Source organism: Trachurus japonicus, chromosome 12 (assembly GCF_045865225.1).
Source record: "Trachurus japonicus isolate A0001 chromosome 12, Traja_1.0".
Lineage (NCBI taxonomy): Eukaryota > Metazoa > Chordata > Actinopteri > Carangiformes > Carangidae > Trachurus > Trachurus japonicus.
In genome coordinates, this window is record NC_140918.1 from 23,780,541 (window position 1) to 23,805,077 (window position 24,537).

General features: G+C 42.2%; 1 protein-coding gene across 2 annotated transcripts; it reads right to left on the reverse strand.

Moving 5' to 3' along the window:
- Positions 1 to 25: 25 nt before the first annotated feature.
- On the reverse strand, positions 26 to 24,288 carry gsna (gelsolin a). 2 transcript variants are annotated; one of them, XM_085793883.1, is made up of 17 exons: positions 24,194 to 24,288; positions 13,774 to 13,974; positions 12,048 to 12,202; positions 11,459 to 11,620; positions 10,575 to 10,724; positions 10,399 to 10,488; positions 9,865 to 9,997; positions 8,499 to 8,803; positions 7,744 to 7,877; positions 6,705 to 6,795; positions 6,484 to 6,510; positions 4,502 to 4,672; positions 3,313 to 3,487; positions 2,328 to 2,449; positions 2,086 to 2,163; positions 1,929 to 1,989; positions 26 to 919 (listed from the first exon to the last, which is right to left on the reverse strand). In XM_085793883.1, exons 2-17 carry the CDS (start codon positions 13,967 to 13,969, stop codon positions 750 to 752), a joined length of 2,220 nt encoding a protein of 739 aa, XP_085650009.1. In that variant the 5' UTR covers positions 13,970 to 13,974; positions 24,194 to 24,288; the 3' UTR covers positions 26 to 749. The 2 variants fall into 2 exon arrangements, with proteins under 2 accessions (XP_085650009.1, XP_085650010.1); XM_085793884.1 differs by lacking the exon at positions 6,484 to 6,510.
- Positions 24,289 to 24,537: the final 249 nt, after the last annotated feature.

Consider the following 24,537-nt stretch of genomic DNA (forward strand, 5'->3'; position numbering starts at 1 on the left):
TTAAAGTACTGACAGGACACTGCAACATGTTTAATTTGGTTTTATTGAAATGATAACAAGGCTTAGGGAAACTTCAGAAAGTGTCACAGAAGGCCTAACTGGTTTGTAAAGCAGCAAAGCGTTGGTTTCCCATTGCAGCGTCACACAAGCTTCCTGTCATTTAAAAAAAATAATAAATATCATAGTTGACATCAGGTGAAGGTGCAAACAACTTGTCTATAAAGGCATCCTTATACTAGAGCAGTACCAGTTATAAAGGTTGAAAGCTAAACATGTTAACTGTAAACTAGAGGAAAGAATATTAAGGCATCGGTTGTATTGCTTTAAGAAGACGTCTTTTCTTGGCAGTGAGTTTTCCAATGCTGACACCATGGCTTTTAAACTGACATTTCACTAGTGAAAAAGTTTTACTGTCAAAATATGAAACAAATGATAAAAGGTTATAGTAGATTGTTTAGTGCAAAACACTACAGGAAGCCTGTGTATCTATTAAAGATAAATCTACTGTTATTGGTTGGTTTTCAATAATGGGCCTGAAGGCATCGCTGTAGCGTGGGAGACACAATGAAGTAAAAGTTTCCTTTAGGCGTCTGTCCTTTAGAAACACAACAAAAGGTTAAAAAAACACACAAAAAAAAATTGTTTTCAGGGCACAACTAAAAAAGTCTTTCTGATTGGAGCTGCGTGCGTGCGGTGGAGCAGCGGGGTGAAAGGTCAGGGCTGGCAGCGAGGTAGGGTCAGGTGGAAGCTCACAGGGCCAGCTCAGCCATAGCGCGCTCCAGGGGGTCGCTGGTCCAGTAGTCGTGGTCCCAGCCCAGGAACCAGCCGGTGAAGGTGGGCGGCTCGAAGCCCTGCTTGATCCTGACGATGGGCGTCCTGCGGTCTCTGTTGGCCGGGTCCGTCTCGATGTAACGGACCGCTGAGGGGGAGAAAGGCCGGATTACTGACAGTACGGAGTGTGTCGTACACCCACGTCTTTGTGTGATCAACTGTTAATCTCCCTGAAATAGACTGGAATGGTCAACAACAGGAGAGAAACATGTAAAAGAGTTGATTTGCATACAAACACAAGATGTATGAGACACACAGCACGAAGCAGAATAAAAGACCAAACAGATACTAAATGACAGCAGTCGCACGTCTCAGAGTGAAGCTGAATAAAAAATCATATAAGATTGTGTCCATGTTTCAGAGGCCCCAAAAAAACATATTTGTCTCAGCCACTCACACACACACACACACTGGGTGGGGCTCTGATGGAAAATAAATTATATCATGTCCGACGTGCACCAATAAGCATTTTAAGACATTTATGAAACCTACATATTAAATCCAAATAAATAACTTTTTACTTAATAGTTCATGCTATACAGAAATAAACTAGTTACCCTAATATGGGGCTATTAGCAGTTTAAATTTGAAATTAAAAATATATTTAAAAAAAAAACGTACTTAAATTACTTGATATTTTTAAGAGTGATGTGTTGGTGTGCTTCACTGACATAACAAGTCAGGTTGTTGTGTTATTAAGACTAGAACCATGATGTGATTTTAATTCAATATACAAGGTTATTTAGCTCAGTTACTATAGTACAGTATGTGTTTCAACAAATGAATAATCTAAGCACACTTTACTTTGGGAGATTAAATTCAGCTTTAATTATTCTCAAATATGATTTTATGACTCGGCGATGGGTTCTTATTTGAGTGCAATATCGTCTTGAGGCACACACTAAATATATTTAAACTATCTGAGAGGGCAATTAAGGATGCCACGGAAAAATGGAGTGAAGTTCCAGTGGTGTTTTCACTCGTTTTTCACAAACCTAAATGATTTCAACTCATGAGTGAAATAAATATTTTATAGTGCGTGATTATTAAAGAGTAATTTAGAGATGTCAAATCTTAATGAGCTGAAATGTCTTTACCAGATGCCATGGCTTCAGTCTTCTCTTCCTCTTGGGCTTCATTTCCGATCCATACAAACACCTAAAAATGGGAATGATTAATGCATATTTGTTCTTTTTATTCTACTGACTCTCAATTCATACATCAGCTACAGCCGACCAGCTCTGGTTTCTTTACCTGCTCCCAGGCGTCAAGGATCATGACATCATCAGTGGCGAGGTCATCTTGGGTCATCTCCCCAGGTACCTCCTCAATCTGAGAAGGACAAGGATTAAACAGGCGAAATAGCATTTTAGAGACAATATACAAGGTGTTCTGTCTGATTTTAGGGTTGGTTCACTTTTTTCCTTTTCGTTGGCCCCAAAAAATATTTCTTTGAGCCTTTAAAATCACAGAGGAAGCTCAGAGAAAGGACTCACGATGAAGTTTCCAGTCTTGTTGGAGCAGGCAAAGAGTCTGGGTGGATGAGCATCCATCTTGTCCTTAAGTCTGGTAGAAGTGCGATATTCTGTCTTTCCTCCCAGAATCTCCCAGAACTGATCTGTGAACAGAGCAGACACACTTCTAGTTATCCAGGAGTTAAATGAGAATTAAATGAGCAGTTCGGCTCAGCCTAGCATGGAGAATTTCACAGGCGGAAACGGCTAGGTTGTTAACAAGCTAGAAATAGAATTTATAAAATGTTCGTTCATAAGCTGTTTACCCATTTTAACTAAGTGCCTAACACACAGTTTTACAAATCACACAATCACAGCATAAATCTTGAATAAAGAAGGTTATTATAAGTCATCTTAAACTCACAGACATAAAATGATGCATTTCCTAACTGATGGCTCATTAGCCCAATTTCCACCCATGTTATTGTCTATGTTTTGGAAAATCTAAAGTACATATACTGGTATGTGTGAGCTGCTGGACAAGTGAATTTCCCTAAGGTGATAAATAAAGTATCTGTCTGGGCCTATCTATCTATTTTGTCTTTAACAGCCTTCAGCTGAGGCCAGTTCTTAAAGGCAGGGTTTTTATAAAAATTTGATGTGTTGTGTTTTAGCCCGAGGTTCTATATTTGAAATTGTTCGCAGAGAATCCAGTTTTTTTTCCAGCTTTGAAAGCAAATCACAAGATTACTGAACATCTGAAGGGCTGATACAGTCGTGCCTTTGTTTTAATATAGATGAACACGAGCACTTAGTGAAGCTGGGATACAAAAACACTACTTAGCTTCACACAAAAGTGCAATATTCACATCTTGACTGAACTATTTTCAGATTGAAGCTGATACAAAATATATATGTACACATACTGTATCTGTGAATAGTGTACTATAGTATACTGTGATGTTATGTTATGTTATGTTATGTTATGTTATGTTATGTTATGTTATGTTATGTTATGTTTCCTCACCAGTCTCTCCTCCCTCAGACAGCTCGGAGGCCGACACTCCCAGGATGTCACACAGCTGCTGCGCTCCCTGCTTCTCTGTGTCGCTGGCGCCCACTCCCACCCACATGAAGGTGTCTCCAGGGGTCGCCAGAATAAAGGCATCGTTGGAGTTCAGGTTGGATGCCGCTGCATCAAGCTGCATAAACGCACAGATGCTGCAGGTTAGAGTACAGTTCTACTGGTCTGAACTAGCTCTACTGTGCACGTTTCAGCTTGGTTAGGGTTTCCCAGTAAACACACAATCAATAACGTTCATACTGTTTTTATTTTAAGGCTTATTGTAAATTTACAGCTGCTATAGGCTGTAAATGTTTTCTATTGTTATCTATTATGAATTCCATCAATTAATTTTCCTTTGGGGCGGTGTGTGGCGCAGTGGTTAAGGCGGCCGCACCATGTAGAGGCTACAGTCCTCAACGCAGGCGTCCCCGGTTCGAATCCTGCATCGGGCAGACCTTTCCTGCATGTCATTCCCCCTCTCTCTGCCTCCCCCTTTCCTGTCTATCTCACTGTCTATCAAATAAAGGCAAAAACGCCAAAAAATATACTTAAAAAAATAATAATAATTTTCCTTTGATATTCTTTGTGCAATTTTTTTTTTTTCCAAAAGTAAACTGTACATAACAGATGCATAGATAATATCTTACAGTATCCTTTATCAGCCGGGCACTGTAGTAGATAGATAGATGGATAGATGGATAGATAGATGGATAGATAGATAGATAGATAGATAGATAGATAGATAGATAGATAGATAGATAGATAGATAGATAGATAGATAGATAGATAGATAGATAGATAGATAGATAGATAGATAGATAGATAGATAGATAATTCATCCATTTTTATTCTATTTGATCCTAGTATTTTCCCCATTGCAAATGATTGAGTGTAAGATAGCGATTCCCAATTTCCTTGTTTTTATCATGTGAAGCACTTTGAGCTGTGGTGGGCATGAAAAGTGCTATACAAATACAGATAGATAGATAGATAGATAGATAGATAGATAGATAGATAGATAGATAGATAGATAGATAGATAGATAGATAGATAGATAGATGATATGATATGATAAAAGAGAAAGGGGAAGAAAACACACAGAAAGATGTATGATGATGATATGGTTGGATGATGCATGTGGTCTTCTTACCTCCACAGCTCTGGTGTGTCCTGCAGAGTTGGATCGCACCTGGAAGAGGCGATTCTCCGCAGGGGCGGACTGACCTCCTTCTCTGGACGTCCCCCCCCTGTACACCACCATGGGCTGTCCTCCAAACAGACTCATCATATGGGCCGGCTCCTTCCCCTGCACCACCCTCACCTGGTACACCAACACAACACATTAATACTCAGGAATGATGACACGGTTGTTTGACTAACTCCCCCCGTAGCAAAACACTTCATGCATTTTGATGTTGTGAGATATATGAAGGTGGTGCAACCAAATCACAGCTGACAGATCCTCCCCTCCTCGTGTCTGGTGAAATATGCATCAACAATATGTACAAAAAAAAAAAAAGATCAGCTGCAGTTCCCACTACAGACACAAGATGGCAGCATTTAGTTGAGCCACGTGTTCAGTGTCGTGCCACAAGGTGGGGTGAGCGTAGAGTCGAGGTTTGTGAGATTAGAGACGCACAGTGATGACACAGTGTCATGTCTGAAACAGTGTTATGAGTCTCTCTGGTCTGCAGCTTTCGTCATAAATATTTATGACAGTGAGGTGGTGCAGTCAGCTCTCACTGCAAACTATGACAATCCTGAGTTAACATGAGCAAATGGAGACATTAGTACAATCAGGGTTCCTACACAAGTATGGAAAGTATGGAAAAGTATGGAATTTGATTTGATACATTTCCAGGTCTGGAAAAGTATGGAAAATGGAAATTATTGTATGGAAATATATGTATCTTAATACTTATCTGGGTTTGGTCTTATCTGCAGTTATCTGGGTTAATTATTTTTGTATGCACTATTGTACCTATAGCTAGTTACATAATGGCATACACATTCAGAATAATGAAAAAAAATGATTAATTGCATGACTTTTATTATATAATGCACAACTATTTACTCAAATATCACAAATTATTTGAATTTTTTTTACCGAGAAGTCTGGAAATTATGGTCTGGAAAAAGTATGGAATTTGGAAATTTCAAATATGTAGGAACCCTGTACAATTCACTGAAGAGGTTACACACTGTAGTCCACAGTTTGAAACTACAAACTGAGCTGTAAACATTCCCAGCACACGTACGTCTGGTTTGATATGAAACTGTTGCCAGTTTTATGCTTTCAAGTTCTTGTGTTTAATAGATTTTGTAGAAGAACTTCTCAATATTCTTCAAAACATTGTTTCAGTATCTCTACCAAAACTTATTTGGTGTGGTAGTTGTATCAGAAACATTCAGGTGACTTCCAGACATCACCTGGTGAATTCAAGTCGAGTTTAGTTTGACAAACTGTGGATACAAAGGTGACATGTGCAGGACGGCTGTGCAGGGAAACACCTGGAAATACAAATATGACTTTTTATAGATGTTTTAACACTGGACGAAATTCAAACACACACACACACACATATGTTCATGCTGAATGCAGAGTCAGCACATATGAGGACAAAAACACAAAGGTTGTACGTGCAGGGTGAGGACACAAGGGAAGTGAAGTACGAATGTAGAACACAGAGATGAATGAATGAAGACTCAGGTGAACTTTTTTGAGCTCCATATTTAGAAATCTAATAAATATTATTATATCACACATTGTCACTGACAGGTTGTGTCTTCATGGTGTCGGGTCAGGTCAGAGTGTGGAAGCTGGGCTGTTGTTTATGTGTGGCAGACTGAGCTGGCGACAGAGCAGGAGGGAACCTCCCATTAACGCCGACATCGGAATGTCCTGTTTGTGTTTGACTGCGATGGTTTCACTGTAGATTTAATTGGAGCTGTTATCGCACTAAAGGAGCAATAAAATGTAGATTTAAAGTCCCTTTTACCATCGAGATATTTATATTTATCTGGAAATAGGCAAAGAAAGTTTTGGTTGTTTCTTTTCATCTCTGGTTCTGGATACAGTCATATGAGTGTGAGGAAGAGAAGGAGCAAGGAAAGGAAGGGGACGGAGGATACCTGAGTGGTTATAGGAGCACCAACAACCTGAAGACACAGAAAAGGTGAAAAAACCAAGGAGGAGGAAGGAAGCAGCAGCCGGGAGGAAGAGGGGAAAGAGTGAAAGGATGTAAAAGGTCAGACAGGAGGTGACAGGGATGAGTGAGCCAGACACATTAATAAAACATGGATGATAAAGTGAAGATAAAACCCAAACAAACTAAAGGAACGATGTGTTTTACCTGGACGGGACCACCACCCAGCTCCTCATCCAGCTGAGCCCCCAGGATGGCTGAAGCCCCGATCTCATCCTGACTGGAGTCCATTCCCTGCCTGGGGAACAGGTTAACCATGTTAGCATCACATCCAAACACATGAGAGGGACGGACTGGACACTAATGGTTTTCTTGTTGAGTGGTTGCACATGTTGTTTTTTATTTTACTTATTTTTATTCCTCTTTGTTTCAGTCGAAAGGACACCATCATGTTTTCTACTAGAGCACATTTATGGAGGGCAACTCTAACCCAACCCTGTTCAAGTTGTGTGTGTATGTGCTTCCTCTTGTGTTTGCATGAGATCAATCAAAACAAAGGTCCGCCCATGTCGGCACCAGTGGTCAGACATTCACATTGGGCCTTTAAAGGGAAGTGTTGTAAAGCACTTTGTGATTTCATCTATGAAAAGTGCTTTATAAATTAAATTTACTTACTTACTAGTTCAACATTTTGGCAAATTGGCCTATTGCCATAATCCCTATAGTCATAGCAGTAGGTTTGTTACCTTTATTTGTGGGTGTAAGCTATATTTAGAACGGCGGAGCAGAGCCGCGAGCTGCTCAGAGCTACGCTACGGAGGCTCATTATGGGATTTCTTGGTTTCCCTCATCAAACTCACTCCGTCTCGTAACGTTGTGTTATTATCTCATAGCGTGGTGAATGTGCAGGTCACAACTTGTCCACCAGAACGTTGTGGAGTTGTTGGATTGTGTATTTGATGAGTTCGATGAGGGAAACCAAGAAATCCCATTAGCCTCCGTAATATAGCTCTGAGCAGCTCATGGCTCTGCTCCACTGTTCTAAAAACAGCTTGCACCGACTATTAACTCCTACTCCTAAAACTATAGGGATTATGGCAATGGGCCAATTTGCCAAAATGTTGAACTATCCCTTTAAGAGCCAACTCAAACACATTGAGTGTTTCATGCACTTTTGTTTATCACTATCAGGCCATACAGATATGTTTCTGATTTCAGACTGCTTTGACATTCATTTTCTTCTCACCACATGTAGATGATGTGTCCCTGACGTCCTCCATGACGGTAGTTGTAAAGGATGATGTAACTGTCTCCTCCGTAGAACTGTCCATATGTGGACGGGTCCACCTCCACTTTGTCTGCTCCCTCGATACGCCAGATCTGTCAAGGCAAAAACAAAGAAACACAGCTGTGAGTAAACTCTATTATGGTTTTTACATCGTTTACATTTTTTGGGCTTTTAAGCCTTTAATTGTTAGATAGGAAGAGAGGGACAAGAAATGGGACCATCAGGGGATTCGAACTGGGGCCGGCTGCAGCGAGGACTATAGCCTCTGTATATGGGGCATCTGCTCAACCCATTGAGCTATATGGTGCCCCATGTTTTGTCCTATTTATTGCAAATTATATTTAATACAAATTACATTTCATTTTGTAAAGATTCCCGTTTCATTATATTTTGTAAATCACAAACACACATTTATTTTAATTTAGGCCGAGAAGGGGCGGCGTGTGGAGCAGTGGGTTGAGCAGGCGCCACATATGCAGAGGCTACAGTCCTCGCTGCAGTCGGCCCCGGTTCGAATCCCGCATTGGGTGGCCCTTTACTGCATATCATTCCCCCTATCCCTGTCTGCTCAATTATGCTTTCAATTAAAGGTAAAAAATGTACCAAAAAATATACTTAAACTATACTTCACACATTGAAAACTATCGCCCCCCACAGGTGAGAAAACAGAAACTAGACGACCAAGCCTGCACTCCGTCAGACAACTCTCTCACCTGCTTCTCTCCGCTGCCGTCGTCCACCATGCCGTGCTGGGCGGCCATGGCGGCCGAGTCGTGCAGGCTGGCGGCGTCGAAGGCCACCTTCTCGATCTTGGCGATGCTGTTGGCGATGTAGGCGACGCCCATGCCCTCCGTCTGATCCTTGTCGCGCCAGTTTTTGAAGAACTGCTTGAAGAGCGGCGTCTCGCCCATCTCCGGCAGGATCTGGACCTGCGTGTGTTTGGGGTAACCCATCTTCTTGATGAACTGATCCGCTGCCTTCATCGCCTCCTTACGCTCGTCCATGTTGGCATCTTTGCCTGGAGAAAAGAGAGAGTGAGGATTGTATTTTTTAAATTCAATTAAAGGGACATTGTGTAACTTCTCCTATTATCTAAATCGATTATTTGGTTCTTCAGTCTGTTTTTCATTCATCAGTAATCCCCCCATCAACAAAGTGAAGTGTTCCTTTCAGCTCTGAATGAGCCGTTCATATCATTCATATCTCCATGGAGCGGGTAAGCTCGGTGCTGCTGCCATGTGGTGTCGCCATGTTTTTACCTTCAGTGGCAGCGTGTCACCGTGGTAACACAGTGAGGAGGAATGGAGCGTTACACTGATGCTGCATTCACCTGCAGTCGGGCAGACGGCCGTCGCTAACAAACCAGATGTCATTTTAGTCACAGAAGTGGAGAGAAAGACAGTAAAACAATACCACATCGCCATGACAACATATTGTCATGTGTATTGTTTTGCCTCGTGCTGACGGACCACTTGTTTACATAGAGGCTTGTTTATGCCGTTACGTACAGCGGCTGTCGTCCGTCTGCCGTCTGCCCAATTTCACGTGAATGCAGCATGAAAAATACGATTGAGTTGCTTGTGATATACAACCACAACGCTAGATGGGAGTAATTCCTATACATGATGTCGTAGGCTACCTTTAAATGAAAGCTAAAATTTTCAGGACTATTCTAGAAATAGAATAGTAAGAATAATTTAGGAACTTCTTGCGTGGGGAAGTTGTTGTAAAATCTTATCAGCTGAAAGTAATTCCCACAGTGAACTTCCTTTTGACTTTGGCCACATTTCGTAGAAAAAATGTACTTCCCCATTATTGTAATATTTTACGAAATAAGGAGGAACAAACAATGATTAATCTAGGCTATTATCAAAGGTTTCATGGCATAATGATTTGTCAACTCTAACTTGAGTTGAGTTACATGATGAACAAGTTTTCCTGAGACTGGCAGTGAAAGGTGATTGACAACTGACACACACATCTATGAACTCTTTTAAAGAGCGGCGTCATTTATCCACTGCTACATGAACATGCTGTATCCCCCTGAATCCACCGCAGCCCCCCCCCCCCTGCACTGACCTTTCCAGACGAAGATCTTTCCATCGGAGCCGTGGTCCAGGATGAAGCAGTCACCAGACTCCAGGGCGCTCTGGGCGAAGGGGTTCTCTGCTGCCACCAGAGCGATGGTCATATCTCCACTGGCATTGGACACCTGTGACAGAGAGAGACAGTTTGATCCAACAGCTGTGGAGAGTGGACGTGTTTCAGGCTGCACTGCTGCCTGCTGGGCTTTTTAACCTGGTATCAACAGTCATCAAACCACTTGGACATGAAGGAGAAGAAAAGCTCTGATGACAAAATGTCTGTGATGAAAAACAAATCTTTAGATGCTAAAATTAAACGAAAAGAAGAAAAACAAAAGAAGATTGGATTAAAAAACTAATTTTCATATTGGTTTGTTGAACTCAAAAATGATGTTTCTTCCTCCTAAAGTATCTGATCACCATCCACTCAAGAAAACAAGCTCTTCATATAAAAAACACAGTGAAGAACCATCTAAAGTGTAGCAAACAGTAAATGAGCTGATTACCAGCCAGCAGCCAGTTCTCTCACCTTGTAGAGTTTGGCCCTCTTCCTGTTTGAAGCGTCGGCTTTGATGTCGTCCGAGGCTCCGACAGGCAGGTCTGGTTTAGGACCTAAGACCTGAGAGCAGAGGCCACGGGTTTAAACAAAGGTCTGACACAGTGTGAAACCAGAGTCACCGTCTTCTCACAATCCACTGATCTCACCTCCAGCATCTTCTCTCTCTCCATCCCCTCGTCACAGACGTAAACTCTGGCCCTTCCACTGCGCTCGTTGTCACGGATACCCTTGGCGACCGTCGTAGCCTTCAGCTTCTCAAAGCGGTTGCTCTGGGAGCCGCACCACTGGAAGATCTCCTGTGAAACAGAAAGAGGAGCAGATGGAAAAGAAGGTGAATAAAATCTTTACTTAAAGCAGAAGTAAGCGATCCGGTCGTTTTGGCTAATGCTGCGTTCCAGGCCGGCTTTTGAAACCGTAAATTACAGCTTCAAGTCACGACTTACGACTTTGTAGCGTTCCAGGCAACCCACTCGTGTTTTTCCGACCTGTTTTACCGGTGAAAGTCACTATAACGGCCACTCGTAACTTCTGACCCGTGAACTCGTACCAGATCGAACTGGTACGACTTCACAGGTCGAAAAAACACGAGTTACGGGTTACCTTGAACGCACCATAACAGTCCTCGTCCCTACGTCGCCACATTCACGCGCATCCCTTGGCTGCACACACAGCCCTGCATGCCGTTCTCTCTCCTCATTGGATAAAAACTGTAGGATACAAGGAAAGTTTTCTCCTGGGCTCAGAGCAGAGCAGAGTGACTGACAGACCCGTGTTTCAGACCAAACACTCTATGTAAGTGATTGCTGTCGGAAGATATAACTATTTAAGACTTATATTAACACAAATATATCACTTACTTCTGCTTTAAGGTGGAACTACCAAAACTCAAGACCTCTTTTATTCTCTAATTCTGATTTCTTTTGGTGTTGTTCTTCTTTTGTTAACCACTACTAAAAGAAAACTCAAAATGTCATAGTAACAATCATTTTAACACATAATAATAATTATTATAATGTTCAGTCGGACTCACATTTCCCAGGTCCAGGATGAAGCAGTCTCCCTGGTTGAAGCTGTCCCAGGCCACTGGCACCTCTGTTGCCCGGACAACACGGCGACCTTTGACCTGGAGCACCCGCTGCACAGTCACCTCGTTGGTGACGACGTGTTTGAACCCAGATGCCACGCCCCCTTTCTGGAAGGTAGGAGTTGCATGGTTTTTCAAAATAAAACATCCGCCTTTTTAGAAAAGTTGCTCTCACATCAACAAAACTACAGTTTTAAGATATATTGAAACACAGCCAATTATTTTAATGACTACTGGAAAAATTAGAAATGATACTGAAAAAATAATGGCATCATAATTCATGTTATGTTAAATGGTTGTAACAATTATTCAGCAGAACATGAAGAGGTCTAAATACAATTGTTATAGATAAATATTTAGAAATTAACAAAGTTCACAACTTTGACAAAATAGTAAATCTTTTAAAATAACCCCAACCCCAAAAATGCCAATTAACAAGCAGAAGGTTTACAATACTTGAAAGCAAAAGCAAAAAAAACATGTGCCACAGTTCTTGCAGATAGATGTTTATGTTTATACAAATACAACATCTTACCATGTATTTGATTCCGGACTTGAAGTAGCCCAGAAAGGTTTTGGACTCGTGTCCCTGGACCTCGCGGTACTGGATGGGTTTCCCCCCAAGGAAGTCGTCCATTTGGACAGTAAAGATGGCCGCCGAGCCGCTCTCATCCTGAGTGCAGAAATCACCTGCAGCAGGAGAAGCACACAGACGCTCCATATTAATCCTGGTCTTGTCTTACTCCACGTCAGCAGACATCCTGCACATCCACACACAGCTGCACATCTAGACTGGGACCAGTTGTGTGACTGAGGACTGAGTCAGGAGATCGATGGGTGGGGAGCAGCAGGGGGTCAGACCACGGCAGACACATTAATACATGCAACATTATTCTACTGTTCAGAGGCATGTGGGACGGTTACATCAGATCCTGTTTACTGATAAATGCCGTTTCCATGATCAGTCGCGCGGACTAAAAGCACATGGAATCAATACAAAAAAAAAAATACCAGACTCAGCTTCTGGCTTTTCAGTTTGCTCTGAGCTAAATCATAATAAATGACCCAGTCAGATGCACCTTCTGTCAATACTTCTGGCTGAACCAGACACCACTTTGATTTAAAATACAGACACTGAGATCAATAACAGTCCAATGAAAACTATCAACCTCCATATTTGGTGATTTTGAAGTTTTCAAATATGCTTAAAGACTAAACTCTCCTTCTGTTCCCACTGGGTTCAGACAGTTATTCTTAGATATAATTGACCACAGCAGCAGCTTACTTTGCTTTAGATGTTAAATACAAAACATCCAATGAGTTTATACAGTTTGGATGTCGGATTACAACATGTTGCATGTTATGTAAAAACAACAACACCTGTGTGGATTGATACAATTAATGTTAGAATGCTTAAATCTCATTTTAAAATAAGATTAATATTAATTATTCATTAGCATGTGAAGTAATTCAAATTTGCATCACTGTTGCCGGCTGTAGAGTACAAATGCTGCCTGGACGTTGATGTGGTTCATGAGGGAAAATAATTCACTGTTCTGACTTTTAACTTTTGATATTAAGACGTCATGACCAGTCAGACTCTGAATCCTGAGCTTCACTTTAAATTGACTATATTTACAATCTTGTATTGCTGACATTACTGTACCAAAGGTGTCTGAATACCAAAGGTAATATTTTTGTTCATGCTGAATGTTGCTGAAAATGAATAACAGAATAAAACCCCTTATAATGAAACAAAAAATCAAACAAATTGGATTTAACTTTAACAAGCTGATAACATAACAAAAGCACATCAGTCTCTTCGTCTTTAAAATGAAACATGACAGAAACATCAAACACAGCAGCAGCTGTGTCTGTGAGCTCACAGTGGACAGAACTGCACACTCAGTCTCTACATGATGTCACATGTACAGTAAAACACTGCAATGCAGCAACACTGTCAGGTGGAATTACATCCCAGGGGAACAGATGCAGATCCTCATGTGCTTTGCAAGTTAAACCACATCATAGCCTCAATGAAAAATATAAGATCACTTCTTCTATGTTCCACCACATACCGTATGTATATATGGAAACAAGAAATTCTGTCAGCTACAAGTGATTGTGTCATCATGTAGCTCGGAAAAAAGCAGTGATCTCACGTCAGCAGGCTGCAAAGTGTTAATAAGTTCATCTGATATCTATACATTTGTAATAGATTTTTCCTTCCCCACTACTTATCCCCGCCTCACTACACTCACCCAGCCAGAAGTGAAGGTCGTACTGCAGGTTTCCGGAGCGCTGCTTGATGGTGTTGAGGATGAGGTAGGCGTCTCCGGTGTAAAATCCCCCGTACAGGTTCTCTGGGACGGGCACCAGGTCGAAGTTCTCCACCCTCCACACCTGGAGACCTGGCTTCTGTCCGGCCCGCTCAAACTCTGCGTGGTGCGCTGCCATGCTGCCTGCAGACGAATCACACAACTCAGATTGTTGGTGTTTTTTCTACCCCACAGGCTCCAACATACAGGTGTGTTCCTGTAGCAACAAGCTGTGATTCTTCCAAGCCGGTGGTCAAATACAGCAGAGATAAGAGTCGTAAAGCTTTGTAATAACCTTAAAGGGGTAGTTCACCCAAAATTCAAATTTCACTCATTATCTACTCACCCTCATGTCGACTAAGGGCTGTGAGGATTTTCAGAGTCCTCACTCCTCCTGCCTTCTCTGAGTTACGGGGGGGGGGTCCGCGCAGCAGTATTTGTCCATATAATGGTTGTCAATGGATACCAACTTTCTTCGTCCAAAAAGACACACCAAAAAACATCCAAATACCTCCATACTGCTCGTCTGTAATGTCCCTCTGGTATTGAAGCCCCGACATGAGAAATTGTTCCGCTGGTCAGTGCAAATCACGCGAGATTTCTAAGCCATATAGAAATCAAATCACAAATCACGCGAGATTTGCACTGACACAGGAAAAGCAGTGAACTGAGACACTGGGAGCTTCCGCTACAAACAAGCTTAAAATATAGACTTATTTAATTTTTTTCGGAACAATTTCTCATGTCAGGGCTTCAATACAAGAGGGACATTACAGACGAGCAGTATGGAGGTATTTGGATGTTTTTTGGTGTGACTTTTTGGACGAAGAAAGTTGGTATCCATTGACAACCATTATATGGACAAATACTGCTGCGCGGACCCCCCCGTAACTCAGAGAAGGAACGGAGGACTCTGAAAATTCTCACAGCTCTTAGTCCACATGAGGGTGAGTAGATAATGAGTGAAATTTGAATTTTGGGTGAACTATCCCTTTAAGTGAGAGTGGGGCTCTGTGTTTGCTCTGGAAAACATGAAGCCACTCCCCTTATGGTTGAGTTGTTGCTATGGATATGAAGATAAAGTTTAGTGTTATATGGCTTAGATATTAATACTCAGCAGCAGCGTGAGTCACTGTTGCCCTGTGCTCTGGGTGTTTCCTCCAGTGAGAAGGAAGAGGAAGTCCTGGCTGGAATGACTCAGGCCAAGTCATAACTGCCAGTGATGGTGGCTGTAGAAACACTGTGTATAATTATATAGGAAGGAGACTGATTGATAGTAAAGCTTGTTTCCCAACCATCGTAACGCTGAGCACGGCAGCACAAATGTCTGCACGCCATTGTCTATTACAGTACATGGACTCCTGCATCCAAAGAAAAAGAGTAAAACACATAAAAACAGATGCTTCTACAGAAGAAAGAAAGACTCAGTGAATGATCACTATGAAAATGATGCAAATCAGTTACAAAATCGTGTCCTACATCACTGTCATCAAAACAGAAAATGAGGGAAGATGTTATGGAAGAAAGGAGTTCATATCTCCAGCAGGGCTCAGGTGACTGAGAGGCATGAGGCTTTCTCATAAATAAATCACATGAGCAGATGGAAATGTCCACTTTCAGCCGACCCTGTAAATGAATTACCTCACAAATCAAAGTGCTTCATTAAAGCTGCTGAGTCAGACTTGACACTTTGTCAGACCCCCCCCCCCAACGTTTTGACTTGATACTACAAAGGAAAAAGAAAATCTCTGAATATTAAAAAAAGAATAATAATGAGTCGATGACCTTGTCTCTGCAGCTCCATCATTTAATCATTAGGCCCGTGCATGAAAGAATTTGTGGTACACAGTTTTGGAAAATGTGGCTCATTGGGACGAAATGCAGATCATTCATGCCTGAAAAATGCTGCACTCTAACTTGGACTTAAAGCAGAAGTAAGGTGAATGTTTGTGTTAATCTAAGTCTTAAATAGTTGTATCTTCCGACAGCAATCACTTACATAGAGTGTTTGGTCTGAAACACAGGTCTGTCAGTCACTCTGCTCTGCTCTGAGCCCAGGAGAAAACTTTCCTTGTATCCTACAACCTTTATCCAATGAGGAGAGAGAACGGCATAAAGGGGCAGTCCTCTCTGTGTGTGCAGCCAAGGGATGCACGTGAATGTGGTGACGTAGGGACGAGGGCGGGGGCTGCTAACTCCATCTGCTGACAGGAAGTTAGCCAAAACCACCGGATCGCTGACTTCTGCTTTAAGATGATTAGAAGTAATAAAAGTACTCATGTGATTAATTTATTTATTGATTGATTGATAGTCTGTAGGGAACTTGGGAGATATATATACACTCAAGTAGTGATATGCAACTTCCTGTCTGTATTTTGCATACTTCCTGTTTTATTTTGTAGTGCTTAGCTTCCTGTTGCTCATCTGTTTCCTGCCTGTCATCATCTGCACCTTTGCTCAATTACACTCATGGTCCTGATTATCTCCATAGTGTATACAGTACACCCGCCCGGCCTGGTTTCTCATGCTCTTTACTACATTGTCCTCCTCCCCTGTGTATCCACTACAGCTCTAGTTGGTCTGGTTTGTGGATTTTTGCCAGTGCCCTGCCCCCTGCCTGCTTTGTTTGCCTTTTTTGGACTGTGTGTGACCTTTTGCATGGTCAGTAAATACTTCTTACCTCCAGTGGGTTTCTCTGCATCTGAGTCTCTGACCCAGTAGGCCTAGCAATCAGTGTTTTAGTCTCTAGTAGACCTGTGGTTCAAGCTCCAAAGACTCTACATCCAACACTTCCCATAATGCAACTCACATCTTTACATTTGAAACTTTTCTTTTTTTCTTCTTCTTTTTTTTTGCAGCAGTACTTCTGTGTAATCTTATTAAGTTAAAAATGTTTGTTTTCCGTTTTCATGTGCTGGACCCCAGGAAGGTAACTTGTCGCCAAGGCCTCAACTAATGGGGATCCATATTAAACAATACAAAAAAAGAAGGAAAAAAAACCACTTTTCATTATGTTTCATTAGTTGCACAATGTCCTACAAATGAACTCACATTTCAAACTCCACACTCCAGTTGTTGCACTTTGTTATAAATGTGTGATCTTCAAACACAGTGGCATCAATTGAGTCGTTTTATCAGAGCTGATTGAGTCTCTCTCAGCAACAGAGAACATCCCTGTGCATTACTGTCCTCAGCTGTCAGAGACACTCACACACCTAAACATCCATGCTCATGCTCACTTCAGTCGTATCATAAACACATGGCGCCCAATCAAGAGCCTCAAGTATGTGTCTGTGCCGCACTGGCTCACGGCCCGCCGGCCTCTCATTATGCATGTGTGGATGTCTGAGATTTTTTAGATTGGAGCTGAGCATCCTGTTAAGATCTTTGCTGAGGCCTTATGGAAACTACTTATAGAACGAGATAACAGTGAGGAAATCATGGGATGCTGCTGGTGTGGACTTGTTTTAGATGTCGGTGACAGAGACAGAGAAGTTCTGATTATGCGGGGAAGGATTAAAAAGAGTGTTACACTTCCTGTTTGCCCCACTTTGATAAATAATGCAAACCAATAAGTCACTGGCCTTTGTAGTTTTAAAGATGCACATTTTTGACTTGTACTGTACTTTATATTTCAGTAAAACTTCATTAAAGATGCAGATTCCATGTTTAAGATTATTATGTGAACCCTAGATACATCTTCCTCTTCTGCAAACTGTTTTTGTGGTTGAACCTATTGGCGATGTTTTGCGAACATGTTGTTTACACAATCGACTCTGTGGAGCAATTCTTTGGCCATGAGTGTTTTTGCTCACACGTTGAGAGACTCCAACAACCTCCATATTATCTGAGGCTGGGCACGGTAAACACCACACAGAGCGTAAACAGTTCCTCTAAAGTGAAGCTGTGTTCTCAAACTGGAACCCCACCTCTCTGAAAGCGGCCTCCGTCACCTCTCGTGGCGCAACTCTTTATTTCATTTGCTTATTTAGATGATGGGCTTATGAGGCATCCATAAACACCAAATTTAGGCATTACCAAAAAGGGGAAAAAAACATGTGTAAAGTGGAGGTCATGTAGTTCATAATGGACACAGAATCCAGTTTTCCACAGGAATGCTGCTTGGACCTGCTGCCTCTCAATTTGCATGACTAACCATCCACAATGGAACAAGAACCGTCCATTCTTCTGCACGGCCGTCTGCCCACAAACATGGCAGGAATCCGCTGCTGACCCTGGAAAAGGGAAGTGGCCTCGGTATCAACACAACTGGTCCAACAAATGTGGGGATCCTTCTCCCCCATTTCAGCTCTGCTGTTATGTAACACCCAGACAGCAGCACTGCACAGCTCTGTAGCTACGGGGGAGTTCCCACATGGAAAAGTGAGTGAGTGGATCATTTTGGCAACAACCGTTATGGTCACAGAACTTTCCTGATTTTATTTTTTGCCACATTGTGCTGGAAGATCTCTCTTATATAAATGATTTGGACCAATATCTGACCATCCTGGGTTCTGAATACTGCACTACTCTTATAACTGATTGATACTCCATGTGTACAATGGCGATATGGACTGAGTATAGTCAAAACAGTGACAGTGTAGCCAAAACAACAAGTTGTTCCGGAGCCGTACAAAGTTTTGCATACTCTGAAATTGACACTGCAGCATCTGTCTCCATGATTTGGCCGGACAGACACAGCAACTGGGGGCTGATGGGCTGATGGGCTGATGGGCCGGGGCGATTCCATTACAGCCTAATCTGAGGATGTGGAGAGCTGAATTTTTCCTACAGTAACTCTAAAGTGGCCATGTGTGGATTTTCCAGCTGTCCCTCCCTAAAAAAAAAGTCAGACAGCAGCTCTACAGCCTCTGGACACACAGACACATTCACTGTAGTTAAGCATTAACACTTTAATCTTTAATCTATAAAGTCCTGCTATGTGTAGGCTTAACACACAGAGAGCAATAGATGAATAATAACTGAGAGAGGAATAGGCCTTCACCAATACACTGACACACTTAGTCATCAGCTGATGTGGTCTGTTTTAGTGTTTACAAAGGTTTTTAGTGTCTCTTCATGGTCTCCATGGTGATTTTTTTTTCATTACGGAAGAGTGAGCAGAATGTTTTGGGACATGGAAATGATCAAATATGGAAACTTTGAATATCAGCCGACAGCCAACAGACATATTAAGTATGAAGTAAAAGTGCTGTAAGATTTTTATTCCAATTTTATCACGATAGTGGATAAAAAATGTTGTCTGGCCTGGTTAGTGTGCTATTCAGAGCTGATACTAATCCAGTGGATCAGATCAGGGCATTGCAGTTTGGGTAATCCTCTGTGTCCCGATGAGCCAGGTTCAGACCAAACTGAACTCAGTGATACAACGGTCCTGAGTCACTGTACTGTCAGTGCAGCTGTGGAATTTATTCATATCACTGAATAAATACCAGCCAAACAAGAGGGAGTTATTACAAAGTTTCACAGTATTTCAACTGCTTCAGGAAGGAGCCCTAAAACCTGGATCAGATGCATTTGAGGACTTCCTGTTCCAAAGTCTGTGGTTCATAGTCTAACATTTAGCTTTTGACTTCTGGTGATTGTATTTAGACTTCAATCCTCATTTTCTGCTATAATCCAAAAGTTGGTGTTGAAACCCCATTGGCTCTTTGACAGGTGATGCTAACTTCTGGAATGGTCCACGAAGATACATTCTATGGTTTAGAGCTCAGGATTTTGGAGGCCATGCTTTTTTTCTTTATTAGATACTGACACCAGTTGAAGTCAATATGTCATTATCCCACATCTTAAGACTGCAAACATTCTTTAGGCTAAGAAAGGCTAATAACTTCCCATTGACAGCTCCATGTGACCCACAATCATGGTAGACAACAATTACATAGCATCTTCTATGACAGTAATGAGTTTAGTGACACTAGTGACCCCAGCTGACATCATATGATCTCATGTGGCAACAGATCGTCATTAGCAATTTAAAATGCATCTAAATGAGGCGGATCATCATTTCTTCCACGCCGCTGCTTCCCAAATATCTGGTGACAGAACACAGTAACTTTATGATCCCAAGCAACTGGAATAAATCAGTAACTTCTGCGAGATAAACTTCATCCATTCGTTAATGTCGCCCACGCCCAGCGATATGAGAACAGCTTGCATGCGCAGATCTGAGCAGCGCAAGAGGATCCTCACTAACACAGAGACGGATGTACAGCAAAGGAAGCCAAGTCCCTGAAGGCAACACGGAGCATATTAACACCGAAAGACTGTGGACAGTGTAGAGAGCAACAGGAAGAAAAAAACTTCATAACCGCTTGAAGTAAAGTTTTGCATCTTTGTGAATTTCACAATAAAAGTACCCATGTATCTCATTCAATCCTCATGATGAACGTTCAAAAACATACTGCAAAACTAACTCTCAAAGTCTGAAAATAGAGGTGTCTTTTCTTTTAAATCTAGAAAACTTGACTAGTTCAATGAGACAGCCTTTTCATCCAGTAACAGCCACATACCTTTACTCTGAAAAGTCTTCACTCTTGGAAAATGGAACTTGGTATCCTAAAGATCTGAGTCTCTGCGGCACTAAATAAAAACGGCTGCCTTTGACTCTGATCTTTCCCTTCTGATGGAGAGAAATGTTCTTCTCTGTCTCTGCACATCAAAGCCGTTTCATCCCGGAGTCAGAAACAGTCTGTGACTTAATAAAGCAAACATCAGAGGGAATACACAGCATCTGAATCACCTCACGCTTTGAAAAATCAAAGCAAGTATTAAAAAATGTGATAACAACTCTCGACAAAAGCTGAATAATAACAAAACAAATCTAGCAGGGAGACAAAGAGTTTAAGTTTTATGGAATATGTGTGTGTATTTGTGTGTGTGTGTGTGTGTGTGTGTGTGTGTGTGTGTGTATGTGTGTGTTTGAGCAACAGCTGACTAGAACAAACATTAACCATTAAGTGTTTCTGGCTGCTGCAGTGACTCAAGGAGCTGCAGTTCGACTGAGCCATGAGCGTAAATAGAACAGGTCACATGACTGCTGGTTAGTGGCTCTTTACAGGCCTGCTGGTAAAAGCAGATGGTGTGTGCAGGCCGACCCCACGCCTCTGCACAGCCCCAGCTATTTGGTCGATTTTCTACACCCACATTGTGCTCCTCCCTCCCTCCCTCCCTCCCACCACCATCCAACCCCCCACCCCCTCCTCACCTCCAAACAAACACGGAGCGAGCGTGTCTCATTCCTAGTGCAGTTATTTAACCCCCTCCCCCCACTTTTACCACCCCCCTCTTTTGTGTCTGCCTTCGAGGCCTGAGTGAAAACTCACAACTTGATCCGCCGTGCACAGATAACAAAAGTGGATTCATGTGACATCATGGGATATACTTTCAGCCTATGTGATGTGTCCCACCTCAAAAACCAACTCTAGATTCCTCTTTCTGTGAAAGTATGGATTTCTTGGCTCTGGTCTGGGTTTCTTCTTTCGGGAAGGTGGGATTCTTGATGACTCATTTTCTCCATGCATGCCACTCTCAGCGTCTCACGGCCTGCTGGGCTTCCCCGCAGCTCAGGACACAACAGATGATACACACACATGCAGAGACCCTACACTATTGACCAGAAGCTTCCCTCTTGTCTGTTTACACAGTGTGAAGCAGACACAAACAAAAGGACAGTTAAGGACTTATGATACTTTTCGTGATACAGTGTTATAAATGTGGATTTATGCATTTAATGTTATCTAACTTTAAAGGGATAGTTCAACATTTTGGCAAATTGGCCCATTGCCATAATCCCTACAGTCTTGGGAGTTTACGAAACGTTATGAGACAGAGTTGTTGTCGAGCAATAGACTGCTTGCCGAAAAACTAACCTCGTCAGGAACGTGCATCAGCGGTTTTGCATGAATTTGCCTCAAAAACAACTCTGTCTTGTAATGTTCTGTTATTATCTCATAGCGTGGTGAATGTGCAGGTCACAACTTGTCCACCAGAGCGTTGTGGAGTTGTTGGATTGTGTATTTGATGAGTTTGACGAGGGAAACCAATAAATCCCATAGCCTCCGTAGCATAGCTCTGAGCAGCTTGCACCGACAATTAAAGGTAACAAACCCACTGCTAAAACTATAGGGATTATGGCAATGGGCCAATTTGCCAAACAGTTGAACTATCCCTTTAATAGTGTGTATGTGTTTAATATGTGTAGATACATATCAACTCAATGTGTCACAGTAAATACAGTGATGCAGAGTTTTTAAACACACTCTATAAGATGACAGTGTGTGTTTTGTGTGAGGTGTGTGGCCTAATCTGCTTCCTTGTCTGGAAAAACAGTGACAATTCTGAAACTCTGTGGGGGAAACACCAACTTTTTTTTTTAAAATACTGTGGGTGACTCCACTTCCTCTAATGTGTATTTTCATATGGAGATTACGATGGATACTGTATCATGAGGAAGACATGAAGAGGAGTGTGTTTTAGAGTTTCTTTGCTCGATTTACATGTACGTCAACCTTTAAGTGCATGCAACTGGGTTTCACCCCCGTTCCCTGAAACTCAAATTTCAGTCCAAGCTAAATGACCAACTCTGTCTTTTCAGTGCCACACCCAACATCCAGCCAAAACACTGTTAGAAAAATGACTCAGGAGTGTTTTCTGCTCTGCCACCCTTGTGGTTATGGTCTGATAAATTAATACAACTGAAACCTTGAATTTGTTATATTCAGGCCACAAGACATCAACATTCTTGATTCAAATTAAGCATGAAAAAAAAAAAGTCTGTGAATGTCTAAGTACAGCCGCTGTTGCGTAGGCATATAGAGATGTGACACATCTAATTTGTATCAGCTACACAGCTCTGGCCCAGTTTGAATCTATATGACTTGTAAATCACCAAATTAATGTTTAAGCCAAACCGTCCATCCAGCCTCCTCTCTGACACGTTTCACAGCAGCATAACGATGTCCTACCACCTCTACGATGGTTCCTCAGAGGACCAGGAGCACAATCGCAGCGTGACTGCATAAACCATAATAAGTTGGTTGTCAAGAAACTTCAACATAACCTGTGTTTACGTTTAAATACCATGAGACATGCTGTCATTTTTTGTGAGGACAGTGTCCCAAATTTAGATGCTCTGGCTCATGACAGGGACAAAACCCAAAGTTCAGGCTTCAGTAGGGCAACACAGAAACTGTTTGGTAACTTCACAGTATGTTGGGACACTTTTCAGCTTAGATGAGATATTTCAACAGAAGAGAAACATCTAAAAGTAAATTGGGATCTGCAACTAGCACTATTAAGTGTTACGACTTTGGAGTAAAACTGAGACTTCCTTGATTTAAGCAGACCGTATGTCCACATAGGCTACAGTCTGTCTACACATCAGCTGTCCTGTCCTCTGCGTGCACACAGTTGTTTCAGGCTTCTATCTGAAAAATCTGAAGTGGGTGCAGTCGGCGGATTCAGGCATCCCATAATCTCTTGTGACAGCTGAGTGTGGCTCCGACACAGTTTTGTCCACCACATCCTATACATCTATAGAAACATTATAGAACACCACTGTCTGACGCACACACCTCATGGCTGCTGTCACAATCAGCCACGTTCAGGATGTTGTGACTAACTATGAGCATTCTCAATATTTGGTTGTGCGGTGGTGGGTTTCTATGGCAACTCCAGATGTCTCTAAACAGACAATATAGGCAGCTGCTGAGGAGCTTCCTCTTCTGCAGTTTAGTCAGTGGGACTCTCAGCAGTAGCAGCAGCAGATTTATGTCTATATATAATCTATTTACAGGCACCTGTAGTTCCCATAGAAACAGACAATCATAGTGAGACCTCAGTTGCCTATAGAGATGAGTCACCACAGTCTGACTCCCAGTTTTAAAGTGTGATGCTGCAACAAACAACTTTTTAAAAGTTCAAGTTAGATGTTGTAAAAAGGGTTTTGAATCACACCATCTTACACTTTAAGGAGGAATGGCCAGTTAAGGTCGCACCACTAGGTTTTTAATCAGGATCCAGCTTTCTACTGCCTGTCCATATATGGCAGCAGCTGCATTGCACTTTTTGACAATACAAGATGGTTTACACCTTTGTGAATGAGCCCGACAGAAAAAAAAAACTTGAGTTCAATGACCCAATGTTACATGCAGAAAGAAAACACATCGCCTGTATTACACCTTAATTTCACATGACAGCAGAATAGCTTTGTTCCAGTGAGCATAGAAACTAACGGTTCATTTTGTATCCAGCTCTAATTAAGGCATCAGATTACCGTCCTACAATCTGTGCTCTATTGTTCCGCAGACGATAGATAGAGGAGGGTTTGGAGTGAACGTACCTGGGTGCGTAGGGTCGTGGCGGACGGGTTGGAGCTGATGAGCCGCGGTGAGCGCTTCAAGCTGCAGCGGGAGCAGAGAGGCGTCGAGACGGCGTGGCAGCGGAGCGCAGAGCCGCTGTTTATGCTCTTGGCCCGGGACACTCCCCGTTATGACACTCCCCTGCTCGGCCTGCTGCACCGCCTGCAGAGGGGCGGCGGACACATGGGCGTACACATACACACACATCTATAAAGTAGCCTGTGTGTCAATGTAGGCCTATCTATGAAGATATAGGCTACATGTAGAATCTAGATATCTGTCTGTTTTTACAAGTCCATAGCCTATTTGTAGTGATTCTGTAGGC